Raw genomic sequence first — 13018 nt, forward strand, 5'->3', positions numbered from 1 at the left:
CTTTACAAAATATACACAAATATACAAGTTTAACAACAATATATGAACCAACAAACGACCACATGACCCCAACTCCTCCTGAAAATACACAAATCTATAAAATATACAGGTTTAAATACAGTTTAAATACAGTTTAAATACAGTTTAAATACAGTTTAAATACAGTTTAAATACAGTTTAAAACAGTCTGGGAGTCCCGGCTTAGACTCGGCCCTGGATAAGTGGAAGAAAATGGATGGAGGTTTAAATCCAGGTTTAAGAGCAAATAAGTCCGGCTCACCTTGCTGCAGAAAGGCTCCGTAGACGATCCAGATGGCGCTGTGGAGGCTGCCGGCGGCGCTCTGCCCCGGTGCGTTCTGGGAGTTGGAGTTTCTGAGCGCGTGCAGTCTGTTGAGGAGGAAGATGAGGACGCCGACGACGGGGATGGAGGCGGCGACGCAGGCCCAGACCGACGGCTCGAACGGCGCCAGCAGAGAGAACATGTCCAGCCTCTCCACGGGCTTCCGCAGCAAAATCCCCACGCTGTAGTCCAGGTAACGCTTGGAAAAGTCCACCACACTCTCCCGCTCCGGAGTGATGGTCAGAGCCGACACCGCCACGTCTGCTTTCTGAAAGACAGAAAGAGAGAAAGGAGAGAGTGATGAGTGACAGACAGTGCACTGTCTACTACTCCATTGTTCTACTGGGGGACTTCAACGCCCACGTGGACAACGACAGTGACACTTGGAGAGGAACGTCCTCCTGATCTGAACCTGTGTTCTGTTATTGGACGTTTGTGTTAGTCACAGTTTGTCCATAACCAACACCATGTTCGAGCACAAGGTCCATAAGTGCACGTGGCACCAGGACACCCTCGGCCGGAGGTCGATGATCGACTTTGTAGTCGTGTCATGTGACCTCTGGCCGCGTGTCTTGGACACTCAGGTGAAGAGAGGGGCTGAGCTGTCAACTGATCACCACCTGGTCGTGAGTTGGGTTTCGCTGGTGGAGGAGGAAGCCGGAAAGACCTGGCAGACCCAAGCGTGTAGTGAGGGTCTGTTGGAACATCTGGCAGAGCCTCTGTCAGAGGGACTTTCAACTATCGGGCTGCAGCCCGTGTGGTCGCAGAGGCAAAAGCTCGGAGCTGGGAGGAGTTCGGGGAGGCCATGGAGAAGGACTATCAGACGGCCTCAAAGAGACTGTGTCAAACCGTCCGGCGCCTCAGGAGGAGGAAGCAGTTCTTCACCAACACTGTTTCCAGTGCGGGGGGAGAACTGTTGACCTCGACTGGGGACGTTGTCCGGCGGTGGAAGGAAAACTTTGAGGACCTCCTCAATCCCACTGTCACGTCCTCCGAGGAGAAAGTCGAGACTGGAGACTTGGAGGTGGACTCGTCAATCACCTTGGCTGAAGTCACTGAGGTGGTTAAAGCTCCTCGGTGGACAAGATCCGTCCTGAGGATCTTAAGTCTCTGGATGTTGTGGGTCTTGTCTGACACGTCTCTTCAACATCGCGTGGCGGTCGGGGACAGAACCTCTGGACCTTCAGACCGAGGTGTTGGTCCCTCTGTATAAGAAGGGGGACTGGAGGGTTTGTTCCAACTACAGGGGGATCACACTCCTCAGCCTCCCCGGTCTGTGTCAGGGACTGGAGAGGAGAATCCGTCTGATAGTTGAACCTCAGATCCAGGAGCAGCAGTGTGGTTTTGGTCCTGGTCGTGGACACTGGACCAGATCTACACTCTCCATCGGGCGCTCGAGGTTCATGGGAGTTTGTACAGTCCACATGTGCTTTGTGGATCTGGAGACGAGTGTCTCGTGGTGTCCTGTGGGGGGCGCTCTGGGAGTCTGGGGTTGTGTTTGTTGTCGGCATAAGTCAGACCTGTTCCTGGTGCATGTTGGATTCTACTCACGGTGCACAATCCGTCCAAAGAGCCGTTTGTCCCTAAAGCTCAACAACTGTCAGTGTTAAAATTAGTTTTTGTTGTTAATATAATTTTCTACAAAAGTTTCACCAGAGCACATGAACAAAAAGACCCTAAGATGCAGTTTGGCTCTTATTGATAAATGAACTTTCCGGTAACAGCTACAGGCGCCGTGTGGAAATGCTCCGCTCCCGCCTGAAGTGGGATCATTTGTGTCCAGATTCTGCAGCGTCATTTCGCCTCATCAAAACTCCAATTCAACATGTCTGTAATTATACTTTGACTAGGCACAATGAAGCTTACGGACATTTTTAATCTCTAATCAAAACTCATTACAAGAGAAATCTACAACTAAACGAGTATCCAAAACTCCACTTAGAGATTTCTACAACATCATTTGGCCTCGTCAAAACTTAAGCGATCTTCAACTGAGGTGAATTAAAGACATCTTGAACTTAAGTTATGACTGGTCAGAAACAAATTGTAGAATCTCAAACTGGAATTACACAGATCTGTATTTCAGTTGCAAATCTCTGTCATTTATGTTGTGGATTTGTGTAATTATGAAACTCAAACAAATGAACAGCAAAAGTGACGTCATTTGCCCTGGAAAGAATGTTGTTTGGAATATTTAAAATGACAAATGTGGAAATGGAGAATGTTGTTGTGGATATCTGAAATATTTTTTATGACAAGGCAAAACTGAGTTAGAGAATCTGCAGTACGTCTCCAGTGTTTAAATGTCTGAAGGTCACAGAGCTGAAGTTTCTCCTCTGTGACGACGTCACTTTTGAGCCTCCAGTTTCCACAGGATTTTATTTAAAACGTTTAGTTTCATAAAATCCTCGAGTTCAGACTGAAACATCTGTGAGGTGTTGGCCCATATTCTCATCCGTGTGTGTGTGTGTGTGTGTGTGTGTGTGTGTGTGTGTGTGTGTGTGTGTATGTGTGTGTGTGTGTGTGTGTGTGTGTGTGTGTGTGTGTGTGTGTGTGTGTGTGTGTGTGTGTGTGTGTGTGTGTGTGTGTGTGTGTGTGTGTGTGTGTGTAGTGTGTGTGTGTGTGTGTGTGTGTGTGTGTGTGTGTGTGTGTGTGTGTGTGTGTAGTGTGTGTGTGTGTGTGTGTGTATGTGTGTGTGTGTGTGTGTGTGTGTGTGTGTGTGTGTGTGTGTGTGTGTGTGTGTGTGTGTGTGTGTGTGTGTGTGTGTGTGTGTGTGTGTGTGTGTGTGTGTGTGTGTGTGTGTGTGTGTGTGTGTGTGTGTGTCTGTGGCAGCAGAGACATTTTCCCGTCACAGTGAATGAAAAAAGCAAAATCAACACTTTTGTTTTTAATGTCAAACTGAATCTAAAGTAAAAGAGCAAAGTGACGCAGTGAAGTGAACAAACTGAACCAAACTTTAAATGTCAAAACCTCCTGAGAAGAAACACACAGAGAATGTGAATATTCTCAAACTTATTTATTTAAATACTTAAAGACTTAAACATTTAAATACTTATATATTTAAATATTTATATATTTAAATATTTAAATACTTATATATTTAAATATTTATATACTTATATTTTTATATATTTATATATTTAAATACTTATACTTATATATTTAAAGGCTGCAGGCTGCAGTCGTTAGTTTATAAAGTCGTGTTTATTGGTTGAACAGTTTGTCGTTTTACTCCAGGGTTTAACTTTTACTCTGACTCCTGTGTTAGTTCTGGAGGTTTACTCTGCTCTGGTGAACACTCTGTACTTTTACTCTAAATAAATAAAACTCTCTTACACTGAGGGGACAATAACTTTACTATAAACGTTTACAGGGAGCAGACTGTACCTTGTTGATGAGGTCTCCGATCATCCCGTTCCACGAGCCGTTTGGGAGCTGAGAGCCGTACTTACTGTCCCCCACCTGGACACACACGGCATAAAGTACAGGATTTAAAGTATTTGTAGTATTTAGAGTATTTGGAGTATAACATGTGTATCTCAGACCTGGTAAATGTCGTATTTGAAGCCCAGACTTTTGGCCAGAGCGTCCAGAACATCGATGGAGAATCCTTTGTAGCGTTTGGGCTGCCCCAGGATGTTCTCCGCCACCATCACAAACGGGTCCTCCTAAAAATACAGGTACACAAATACACACAATATTACACACAAAATATACAAATACACACAATATTCTACACAAAATATAGTGTAAATACACACACATGACACCAGAACAAACAGGTCCTTCTGTAGAGACACAAAATACATACAAAAGTTTAAAGTGGAACTAAACATTAGAAATTTTTATCAACTTTAATCAACAAACTACTGTTCCTTTTGACCATCATTTAATGGAAACTTTAAAGTAAAGAAGGTAAATTTGCAGCTTTCTGGTCAAAAATATATTTAAAATAAAATCATAAAACTGTGTGTCCTGGCTGCAGAGACAGCAAATGTGGCAGAAGACCTTCCAGAGGAAACACTTGGAGGGAATGAACCATTTTATCACTAATCAAAAGTCAAGATTGGAGTAAGAGCGAGACCTTTCCTGTTGTGTTCACCTGGCGCCCCCTGGAGGCCGCTGTGATGCTGCAGGACACAGAGGAGGGACACTTTTGGCTCTTCCTCTTGTCAAACTGCCCTGGCACAGACCTGACCCTCCCTGAGCAGTGAGACCTTTGACTGACACACAGAGGTCACGCAACTGCAACAGATTGCTGCAGTAAAACTTGAACGGTGTTGTGTGTGACCCACGTGACAAACATCTGCCTCCTTCTAGATGCACCTGAACCTATCGCTCCAATCTTTCACTATTGCACTTAAATATCGCAGTGTTAAATCTCCGTGTCACAAGGTCACGTGATGCTGCACCCAGTCGTGTGAGCTCATTGTGCCGCTGTGATTCAGTCTGAGTTCGGTGCTTTTGGAAGCCGGTTGAGAGTCGAGCTGCAGGAGTTTCTATCGTGTCCCAAAATCAGGTTAAAGGGCTTGTGTGCACGGTGTTGTCCACGGAAACTGGTCAGGTTTTTACCCCCTGATGGCTGAAAGGAGCAGGCCTCAAGCCGACAGAGCCAATAGAAACTACTGAAACCTACTGAGATACTGCAGAGCTGCACCTCTCCTGCCGAGCCGGTAGGCGGCTCTTTGCAGCCCACAAAAACTCTCCCAACGCACCCACAGGCCCATCGCCCACAGGCCCATCGCCCACAGGCCCATCGCCCACAGGCCCATCGGCCCATCGCCCACACAGGCCCATCGCCCACTGACTTTCACACATTCCCCTCACAAACTCTTGCTGCACTTCACCTCCCTCTGGATGTCCGGTGTGTGTGAGCTGGGTTCAGATGTTTGTGTCCTGGTTGTACTTATTATTGTTGGACTCTCGATATATTTTTGCTCCCAATTATTCATTGTCGTGCCTTGACTGAACTTGTTTATTAAAACTGTTGTATTTTACTGAATATTTGCTCCGTCTGCACTGTCTGTGTTTTATGTTTGTGTGTCAATTTACTATTTCATTATCCATCCATTCATCCATTTTCGTCCACTTATCCGGGGCCGGGTCGCGGGGGCAGCAGCCTAAGCAGGGACTCCCAGACTTCCTTCACCCCAGACACGTCCTCCAGCTCCTCCGGGGGACCCCGAGGCGTTCCCAGGCCAGCCGAGAGACATAGTCCCTCCAGTGTGTCCTGGGTCTTCCTCCTCTCCCGGTGGGACATGCCCAGAACACCTCCTGAGGGACACGTCCAGGAGGCATCCGGAACAGATGCCCGAACCTCAACTGGCTCCTCTCCACGTGGAGGAGCAGCGGCTCTACTCCGAGCTCCTCCCGTGTGACTGAGCTCCTCACTCTGTCTCTAAGGGAGACGCCCAGACACCCTGCGGAGGAAAACTCATTTCGAGCGCTTGTATCCTGCGATCTCGTCCTTTTCGGTCACTACCCAGAGCTCATGACCAGAGGTGAGAGGTAGGAACGAAGACTGACCAGTAAATCGAGAGCTTCGCCTTTCGGCTCAGCTCCTCTTCACCACAACGACCGATACAGCGACCGCATCACTGCAGACGCTGCACCTGTCCACCTGTCAATCTCACGCTCCGTCCTCCCCTCACTCGTGAACAAGACCCCGAGATACTTGAACTCCTCCACTTGAGGCAGAGACTCTCCACCACCCGGAGAGGGCAAGCCACCTTTTTCCGGTCGAGAACCACAGCCTCAGACTTAGAAGAGCTGATCTTCATCCCAGCCGCTTCACACTCGGGTCAAAACCGCCCCAGTGCTGCAGGTTCCTGGCTCGATGAAGCAACAGACAACATCATCTGCGAACAGCAGAGATGAATCCTGTGGTCCCCAAACCGGACCCCCTCCGGCCCCTGACTGCGCCTAGAAATTCTGTCCATAAACACAATGAACAGAACTGGTGACAGGTGCAGCCCTGGCGGAGTCCAACATGCACCGGGAACAGGTCTGACTTACTGCCGGCAATGAACACAGCTCCTGCTCCGGTCATACAGGGACCGGACCCCAGACTCCCAGAGCGCCCCCCACAGGACACCACGAGGGTCACGGTCCAAAGTCTTCTCCAAGTCCACAAAGCACATGTGGACTGGTTGGGCAAACTCCCATGAACCTCGAGCACCGATGGAGAGTGTAGATCTGGTCCAGTGTCCACGACCAGGACCAAAACCACACTGCTCCTCCTGAATCCGAGGTTCGACTATCAGCCGGATTCTCCTCTCCAGTCCCTGGCATAGACTTACAGGGAAGGCTGAGGAGTGTGATCCCCCTATAGTTGGAACACACCCTCCGGTCCCCCTTCTTATACAGAGGGACCACACACCCGGTTTGCCAGTCCAGAGGTTCTGTCCCCGACCGCCACGCGATGTTGAAGAGGCGTGTCAGCCAAGACCCACAACATCCAGAGACTTCAGGTACTCAGGACGGATCTCATCCAACCCCGGAGCCTTGCCACCAAGGAGCTTGCCAACCACCTCAGTGACTTCAGCCAGGGTGATGGATGAGTCCGCCTCCGAGTCTCCAGCCTCGGCCTCCTCCTCGGAGGAGGACGTGACGGTGGGATTGAGGAGGTCCTCAAAGTTGTCCTTCCACCGCGGACAACGTCCCCAGTCGAGGTCAGCAGCTCTCCCCCCGCACTGTAAACAGTGTTGGTGAAGAACTGCTTCCCCCTCCTGAGGCGCCGGACGGTTTGCCAGAATCTCTTTGAGGCCGTCCGATAGTCCTTCTCCATGTTCCCCCGAACTCCTCCCAGCTCCGAGTTTTTGCCTCCGCGACCACACGGGCTGCAGCACGCTTGGCCCGCCGGTACCTGTCAGCTGCCTCAGGAGTCCCCGAGCCAGCAAGGCCTGAATAGGACTCCTTCTTCAGCTTGACAGCATCCCTTACTTCCGGTGTCCACTACCGGGTTCTGGGGTTGCCGCCGCGACAGGCACCACAGACCTTACGCCCACAGCTCCGAGCAGCCGCATCGACAATAGAGGCCGAGAATGAAGCCCACTCAGACTCCATATCTCCAGCCTCCCCCGGAATCTGGGAGAAGTCCTCCCGGAGGTGCGAGTTGAAAGTCCCTCTGACAGAGGCTCGCCAGACTTCCAACAGACCCTCTACACGCTTGGGCCTGCCAGGTCTTTCCGGCTTCCTCCTCCACCAGCGAACCCAACTCACCACCAGGTGGTGATCAGTTGACAGCTCAGCCCCTGTCTTCACCCGAGTGTCCAAGACACGCGGCCGGAGATCAGCATGACACGACTACAAAGTCGATCATCGACCTCCGGCCGAGGGTGTCCTGGTGCCACGTGCACTTATGGACACCCTTGTGCTCGAACATGGTGTTTGTTATGGACAAACTGTGACTAACACAGAAGTCCAATAACAAAACACCACTCGGGTTCAGATCAGGAGAGGCCGTTCCTCCCAATCACCCCTCTCCAAGTGTCACTGTCGTTGCCCACGTGGGCGTTGAAGTCCCCCAGGAGAACAACGGAGTCCCCGGTCGGTGCACTGTCTAGTACCCCTCCCAAGGACTCCAAGAAGGCCGGGTACTCGAGTACTCAGCACTGCTGTTCGGCCCATAGGCCGACACCACAGTGAGAGACCTGTCCCCGACCCGAAGGCGCAGGGACGCGACCCTCTCGTTCACCGGGGTGAACTCCAACACACAGAGACTGAGCTGTGGGGCGATGAGCCCCACCACACACACACACCAGCCCCACCCCCCCACACCAGCCCGCCGCCGCTCCCCGCGGCCAACGCCAGAGAAATGGAGAGTCCAGCCCCTCTCAAGGAGTTGGTTCCAGAGCCCAAACTGTGCTGGAGGTGAGGTCGACTATATCAAGTCGGTAACGCTCAACCTCCCGCACAAGCTCAGGCTCCTCCCCCCAGCGAGGTGACATTCCATGTCCCCAGAGCCACAGTCTCCATGTCCAGAGATCGGTCGCCGAGGCCCCGCCGTCGACTGCTGCCCAGATCTCTCTGCACCGGCCCCATATGGCTCCTCCTGCGGGTGTTGGGCCACGTGAGGACGGCCCCACGTCGCTCCTTCGGGCTGAGCCCGGCCGAGCCCCGTGGGGGGAGGCTCGGCCCCCAGGCGCTCGCTGATGAGCACCCACCCCAGGCCTGGCTCCAGGGTGAGGCCTCGGTGACGCCAATCCGGGCGACATAACTGGCCTCTGTGTTGCACTCATCATAGGGGCTTCTGAACCGTTCTTCGTCTGACCCGTCCCCCCGGACCTGTTTGCCTTGGGAGACCAGGGGCATGAAGCCCCCGACAACAGAGCTCCTGGGATCATTCGATATTTCATTATTTACTTTATTATACGATACCAAACCAAAAGCAAATCTCAGTCTCCAAGAGCTGAATACTAGTCTTCTGGTCACTATCCAATATTACTACTATTACTACTCTATTACTCTAACACTACTGTGTCCAGTTGTACTTCTACTACACACTCTGACACAGGTGTTACATGTGGTTCAGGTGGAGGCGTGTGCAGGTGAAGCGGCGTCTCACTCTCCCAGTCGTCGTCATGGGACAGAGAGGAACAAACAGAAATGTCATTTTGATTTGTTTTTATGTCCCGTACGTGAAGAAACTGACAATAAAACAAAAACACTTGACTGCAGGGGCGGAGTTTGAAGTGTGGACACCTGCTCGACCAATCACATTGTTCCTTATACCTCCTGACCCCGCCCCTCCTCCTCCTGACCCCGCCCCTCCTCCACCTGTCCCCGCCCCTCCTCCACCTGTCCCCGCCCCTCGTGTTACTCACCAGCAGAGTGACGACCTTCACCGTGACTCCCTGCATCCCGTTCTCGATCCGACTCTCCTTCAGACTCCCGTTCAACCCAGTCACCGAGTCCCAGAGCGCCAACTACAGGACGAGACAGGAAATACACTTTAAACAGCAGGACCAAACCAGAACTAAACCAGGACTAAACCAGGACTGAACCAGGACTGAACCAGGACTGAACCAGGACTAAACCAGGACTAAACCAACCAGAACTAAACCAAGACTAAACCAGAGACTAAACCAGAACTAAACCAGGACTAAACCAGAACTAAACCAGAACTAAACCAGGACTAAACCAACTAAACCAGGACTAAACCAGGACTAAACCAGAACTAAACCAGGAAAGGACTAAACAGACTAAACCAACTAAACAGAACTAAACCAACTAAACAGGACTAAACCAGGACTAAACCAGAACTAAACCAGGACTAAACAGGACTAAACCAGACTAAACCAGGACTAAACCAGGACTAAACCAGAACTAAACCAGGACTAAACCAGGACTAAACCAGAACTAAACCAGAACTAAACCAGGACTAAACCAGGACTAAACCAGGACTAAACCAGAACTAAACCAGGACTAAACCAGAACTAAACCAGGACTAAACCAGACTAAACCAGAACTAAACCAGAACTAAACCAGGACTAAACCAGGACTAAACCAGGACTAAACCAGAACTAAACCAGGACTAAACCAGGACTAAACCAGGTCTAACCAGGACTAAACCAGGACTGAACCAGGACTGAACCAGGACTGAACCAAGACTAAACCAGGACTAAACCAGGACTAAACCAGGACTGAACCAGGACTAAACCAGGACTGAACCAGGACTAATTCTCCAAACTTCTAACCCTGTAAAGCCATTTGTATCATATTTGATACACAACATTCTGATGCCCACACACATCATCAATATTTTTCCTGAAAAACCTGTTGTTTACAATAAAAATACTTGTGTGCCGCCCCCTGGTGGACTGTCCATGGTTTTCAGTAAATAACAGACTCAGAGGAGACAGTTTGAAAATATCCACTTTGTCCATTTTGAAAAGTTGCCTAAATATTGTTAGTGATTCTCCAAAATGAACATTTTCTTTCTTAGATTAATCTATGAAGTCTTCATATTTTTATTTTCATTTGTAGAAAAATCATGTTAAAATTGTTTGTATCAGATTTGTTACAGCAGGTCTTTGTGATTATGAACCTCATCCATCACTATTTCACATTTTATGATGTAATCTGCAGAATTCATGTAAATCAAAGCAAATTTAACACCACACAATTTTTAGTATGTCATAACTAAAATGTCACCTTAAAATATATATATTTTCAATTGTTATTATTATTATTATTATTATTATTGCAGGATGGTGGAGTTTTGATCTTTACATGACTTGTGTATCAATAAAAGGTACAGTGGTTTATTTGGTGTAACTGTCGTGTCTCTTCAGTTTTAACACAAAATCACTAATAATCTATATTTGAGAATTTTGAGGATTCACTCATTTATTTTTTTTAACATTTATTTATAATAATTTCACACATGTACGGTGGGAAATGTGACGTACATCTGAGCTTCAACAAAGACCAAACCTGTTTTCTCTCGTCCCACATGGCAAAATAAAAATAAAAAGACATTTTAAAACAGAAAAGGAAATGTTCCGAAAAGTTTCTCTGAGTTCTAAATGCATCAAAGAGAATTTAGTTTGTTCCTAAATTAAACATGGTTGGGTTTTATAAAATGACCACAGCGGCCCAACGTATCAAATATGATACATTTATTATTTCTAAAATGGTCAAAGTTATCAAAGTAATCATTATTATGATTCTTTTATTTTTTTTTACATTTTGTTCAAAGGTCCAATGATGAGTTAAACATAAAAAAATTGGTATTATTTATTATTTCATGTTTCAGGCTTATTTTATTTATTTATTTAGTGAGTTTATTTATTTAATTGATAAAGTATAAAAAGACATTGAAAGTGTCACAACATCAGACACACAAGAAATGAATGAAAAGGAGCAGAAAGAAGAAAAATCGTCTGTTCTCTGTCCCGTTTCCTGTTTCAAGACAAAACATCAACACTGATGTCACTAAACATTTGAAATCAGTTCAGGCACAATTCACTGATCAATTACAAACACAAATCTTCACTTTTATGCCCAACAACTTAGTTTTATTTTTCGTACAAACACGTTGCATTTGATCTGATGTGTTTTTTAAATGTCGTCATTGTTCTTGATTCTTTTATTTCTTTGTCCAGACTCTTCCATAAGTTTAACTCCTCTCACAGCGACGCTTCGCTCCAGAACCTCGGGTCTGAATCTGGGTTTTTTAAACATGTCGGTTCATTTTAAATTGTCGTGTTTTGTTCTCAGCTCAAACAGTTTTGGAATATTTACAGGCGACACTCTGCACTTTGCTTCATACACGACTTTGAGGAGACTTAACTCAACAATATCCTGTATTTTCAACACTTTAAGTTGAATAAATATTGGGTTGTTTGTCTCAGACTCATGTTGTTCCGGGGTCGTGTCCAACCGACTTTGATCCAAAGTGTCCGGATCAGAAAACTCATGTCATATAAACCCCAAAAATAACAAGAAGTTCAAATATTTGTGCAGAGAAACACAAATCTATTACAGAAATCTTTTTTAACTGATGAACTCTTTCTTATTATATGTTTATAATATTATGAACAAACTGAAACTTTAAGAAAAATCCAATTTCAACACAAAGTTTGAACATGAACTTGTCTGTAAACAGGAATAAGTCCATTTTTGTTGTAAAATCCTGCACTCGGCTCCACTTTTCTCATGTTGGACATTTTTCTGATGAGGTTGTCACGGTCAACAGTCAAAACGATCGTCCTTTAAGACGTTTGGAAAGAGACAAGTCTTCATTTGTGCTGCTCTGGTGGGAGGGGCCACGTACAGAGACGCTGGAGACGCTGCTGTGATAAACACCACAGAAAATTAACAACATTTTAATAAAAAATTAGAATTAAAATATTTTAGTAGAAAATCACCCAAGGGCCACATTAAAGGTCTTGGAGGGCCGGATCTGGCCCCCGGGCCGTAGGTTTGACACCTGTGCTCTACAGTATAAAGTCTGTTGGTGATGCTTCTCAAGGCTCTTTTTTGTCAAATAAATAAAGTCTGTAGGTGAGTTTTAATGTCTCCACAGTCCATCAGATCTGGTGAGTTGTACAAAGTGAATAAAGCTGCACGATTTAGTGAGAACTTGACTTTATGCAGAACAACAGAGACTTGGGAATTTTTTCTTTTTGTTTCATTTATGAGACAAACTCCAGTTTAGATCCTCATCGATCAGAACTGCTAAAAAATGTGGCGGGGCTTTTACAGGGCTGATCCACAAATGTTTCTCCTTCTGATTCTCCACAAACTTCAGGTGATTCAGATAAGTCGTGTTAGAGAAACACAGCGTCAGTCCTCGTGCTCGTTCAGAATCACTGTTGAAGTTTCCTGTTTAGAAGTGATTCAGCGACGGACGCGTCAGTTTTTAGACTCTTCGTCTGCTTCGGTCGCGCCATCGCTGGACGAGATCTCCAAGAATCACCTCAGTTTGTCTTCGCTCCTTTTCCTCTTCTCTTCTTCTTTCAGCGACCTTAAAAAACGACTTTCTTTTGCGGCGAACTGGTCGTGGATTCTCGTCCGCCGTCGCAACAAACTTTGTGTGAAATGCGAGGAAGCGACAGTTCGAAAAAGCCTCTAAGAACCAGCCGCATAAACCACGAAATCCCCGCGCGCCGACGAGTCAGTTATACCAGGGAGTTTGATTGACAACCTAACAGCCAATAGAAAATGAGGGAG

The 13018-nt window shown here is 47.1% G+C and overlaps 1 protein-coding gene across 1 annotated transcript in view; it reads right to left on the bottom strand.

The window, feature by feature from the left end:
- LOC110171951 (glutamate receptor ionotropic, delta-1-like) overlaps nucleotides 1-13018 on the bottom strand; it is a 428946-nt gene that overhangs the window by 9396 nt on the left and 406532 nt on the right. Inside the window, exons 9-12 of the mRNA XM_055149944.1 lie at nucleotides 9166-9267; nucleotides 3886-4008; nucleotides 3728-3802; nucleotides 281-608 (exon numbers count right to left, since the gene is read on the bottom strand). Of these exons, the coding sequence (XP_055005919.1) occupies nucleotides 281-608; nucleotides 3728-3802; nucleotides 3886-4008; nucleotides 9166-9267 (628 nt within the window). The remainder of the gene's footprint in view (nucleotides 1-280; nucleotides 609-3727; nucleotides 3803-3885; nucleotides 4009-9165; nucleotides 9268-13018) is intronic.

Source organism: Boleophthalmus pectinirostris, unplaced genomic scaffold (assembly GCF_026225935.1).
Source record: "Boleophthalmus pectinirostris isolate CB_2022bp ecotype Guang Dong unplaced genomic scaffold, ASM2622593v1 HiC_scaffold_14, whole genome shotgun sequence".
NCBI lineage: Eukaryota > Metazoa > Chordata > Actinopteri > Gobiiformes > Gobiidae > Boleophthalmus > Boleophthalmus pectinirostris.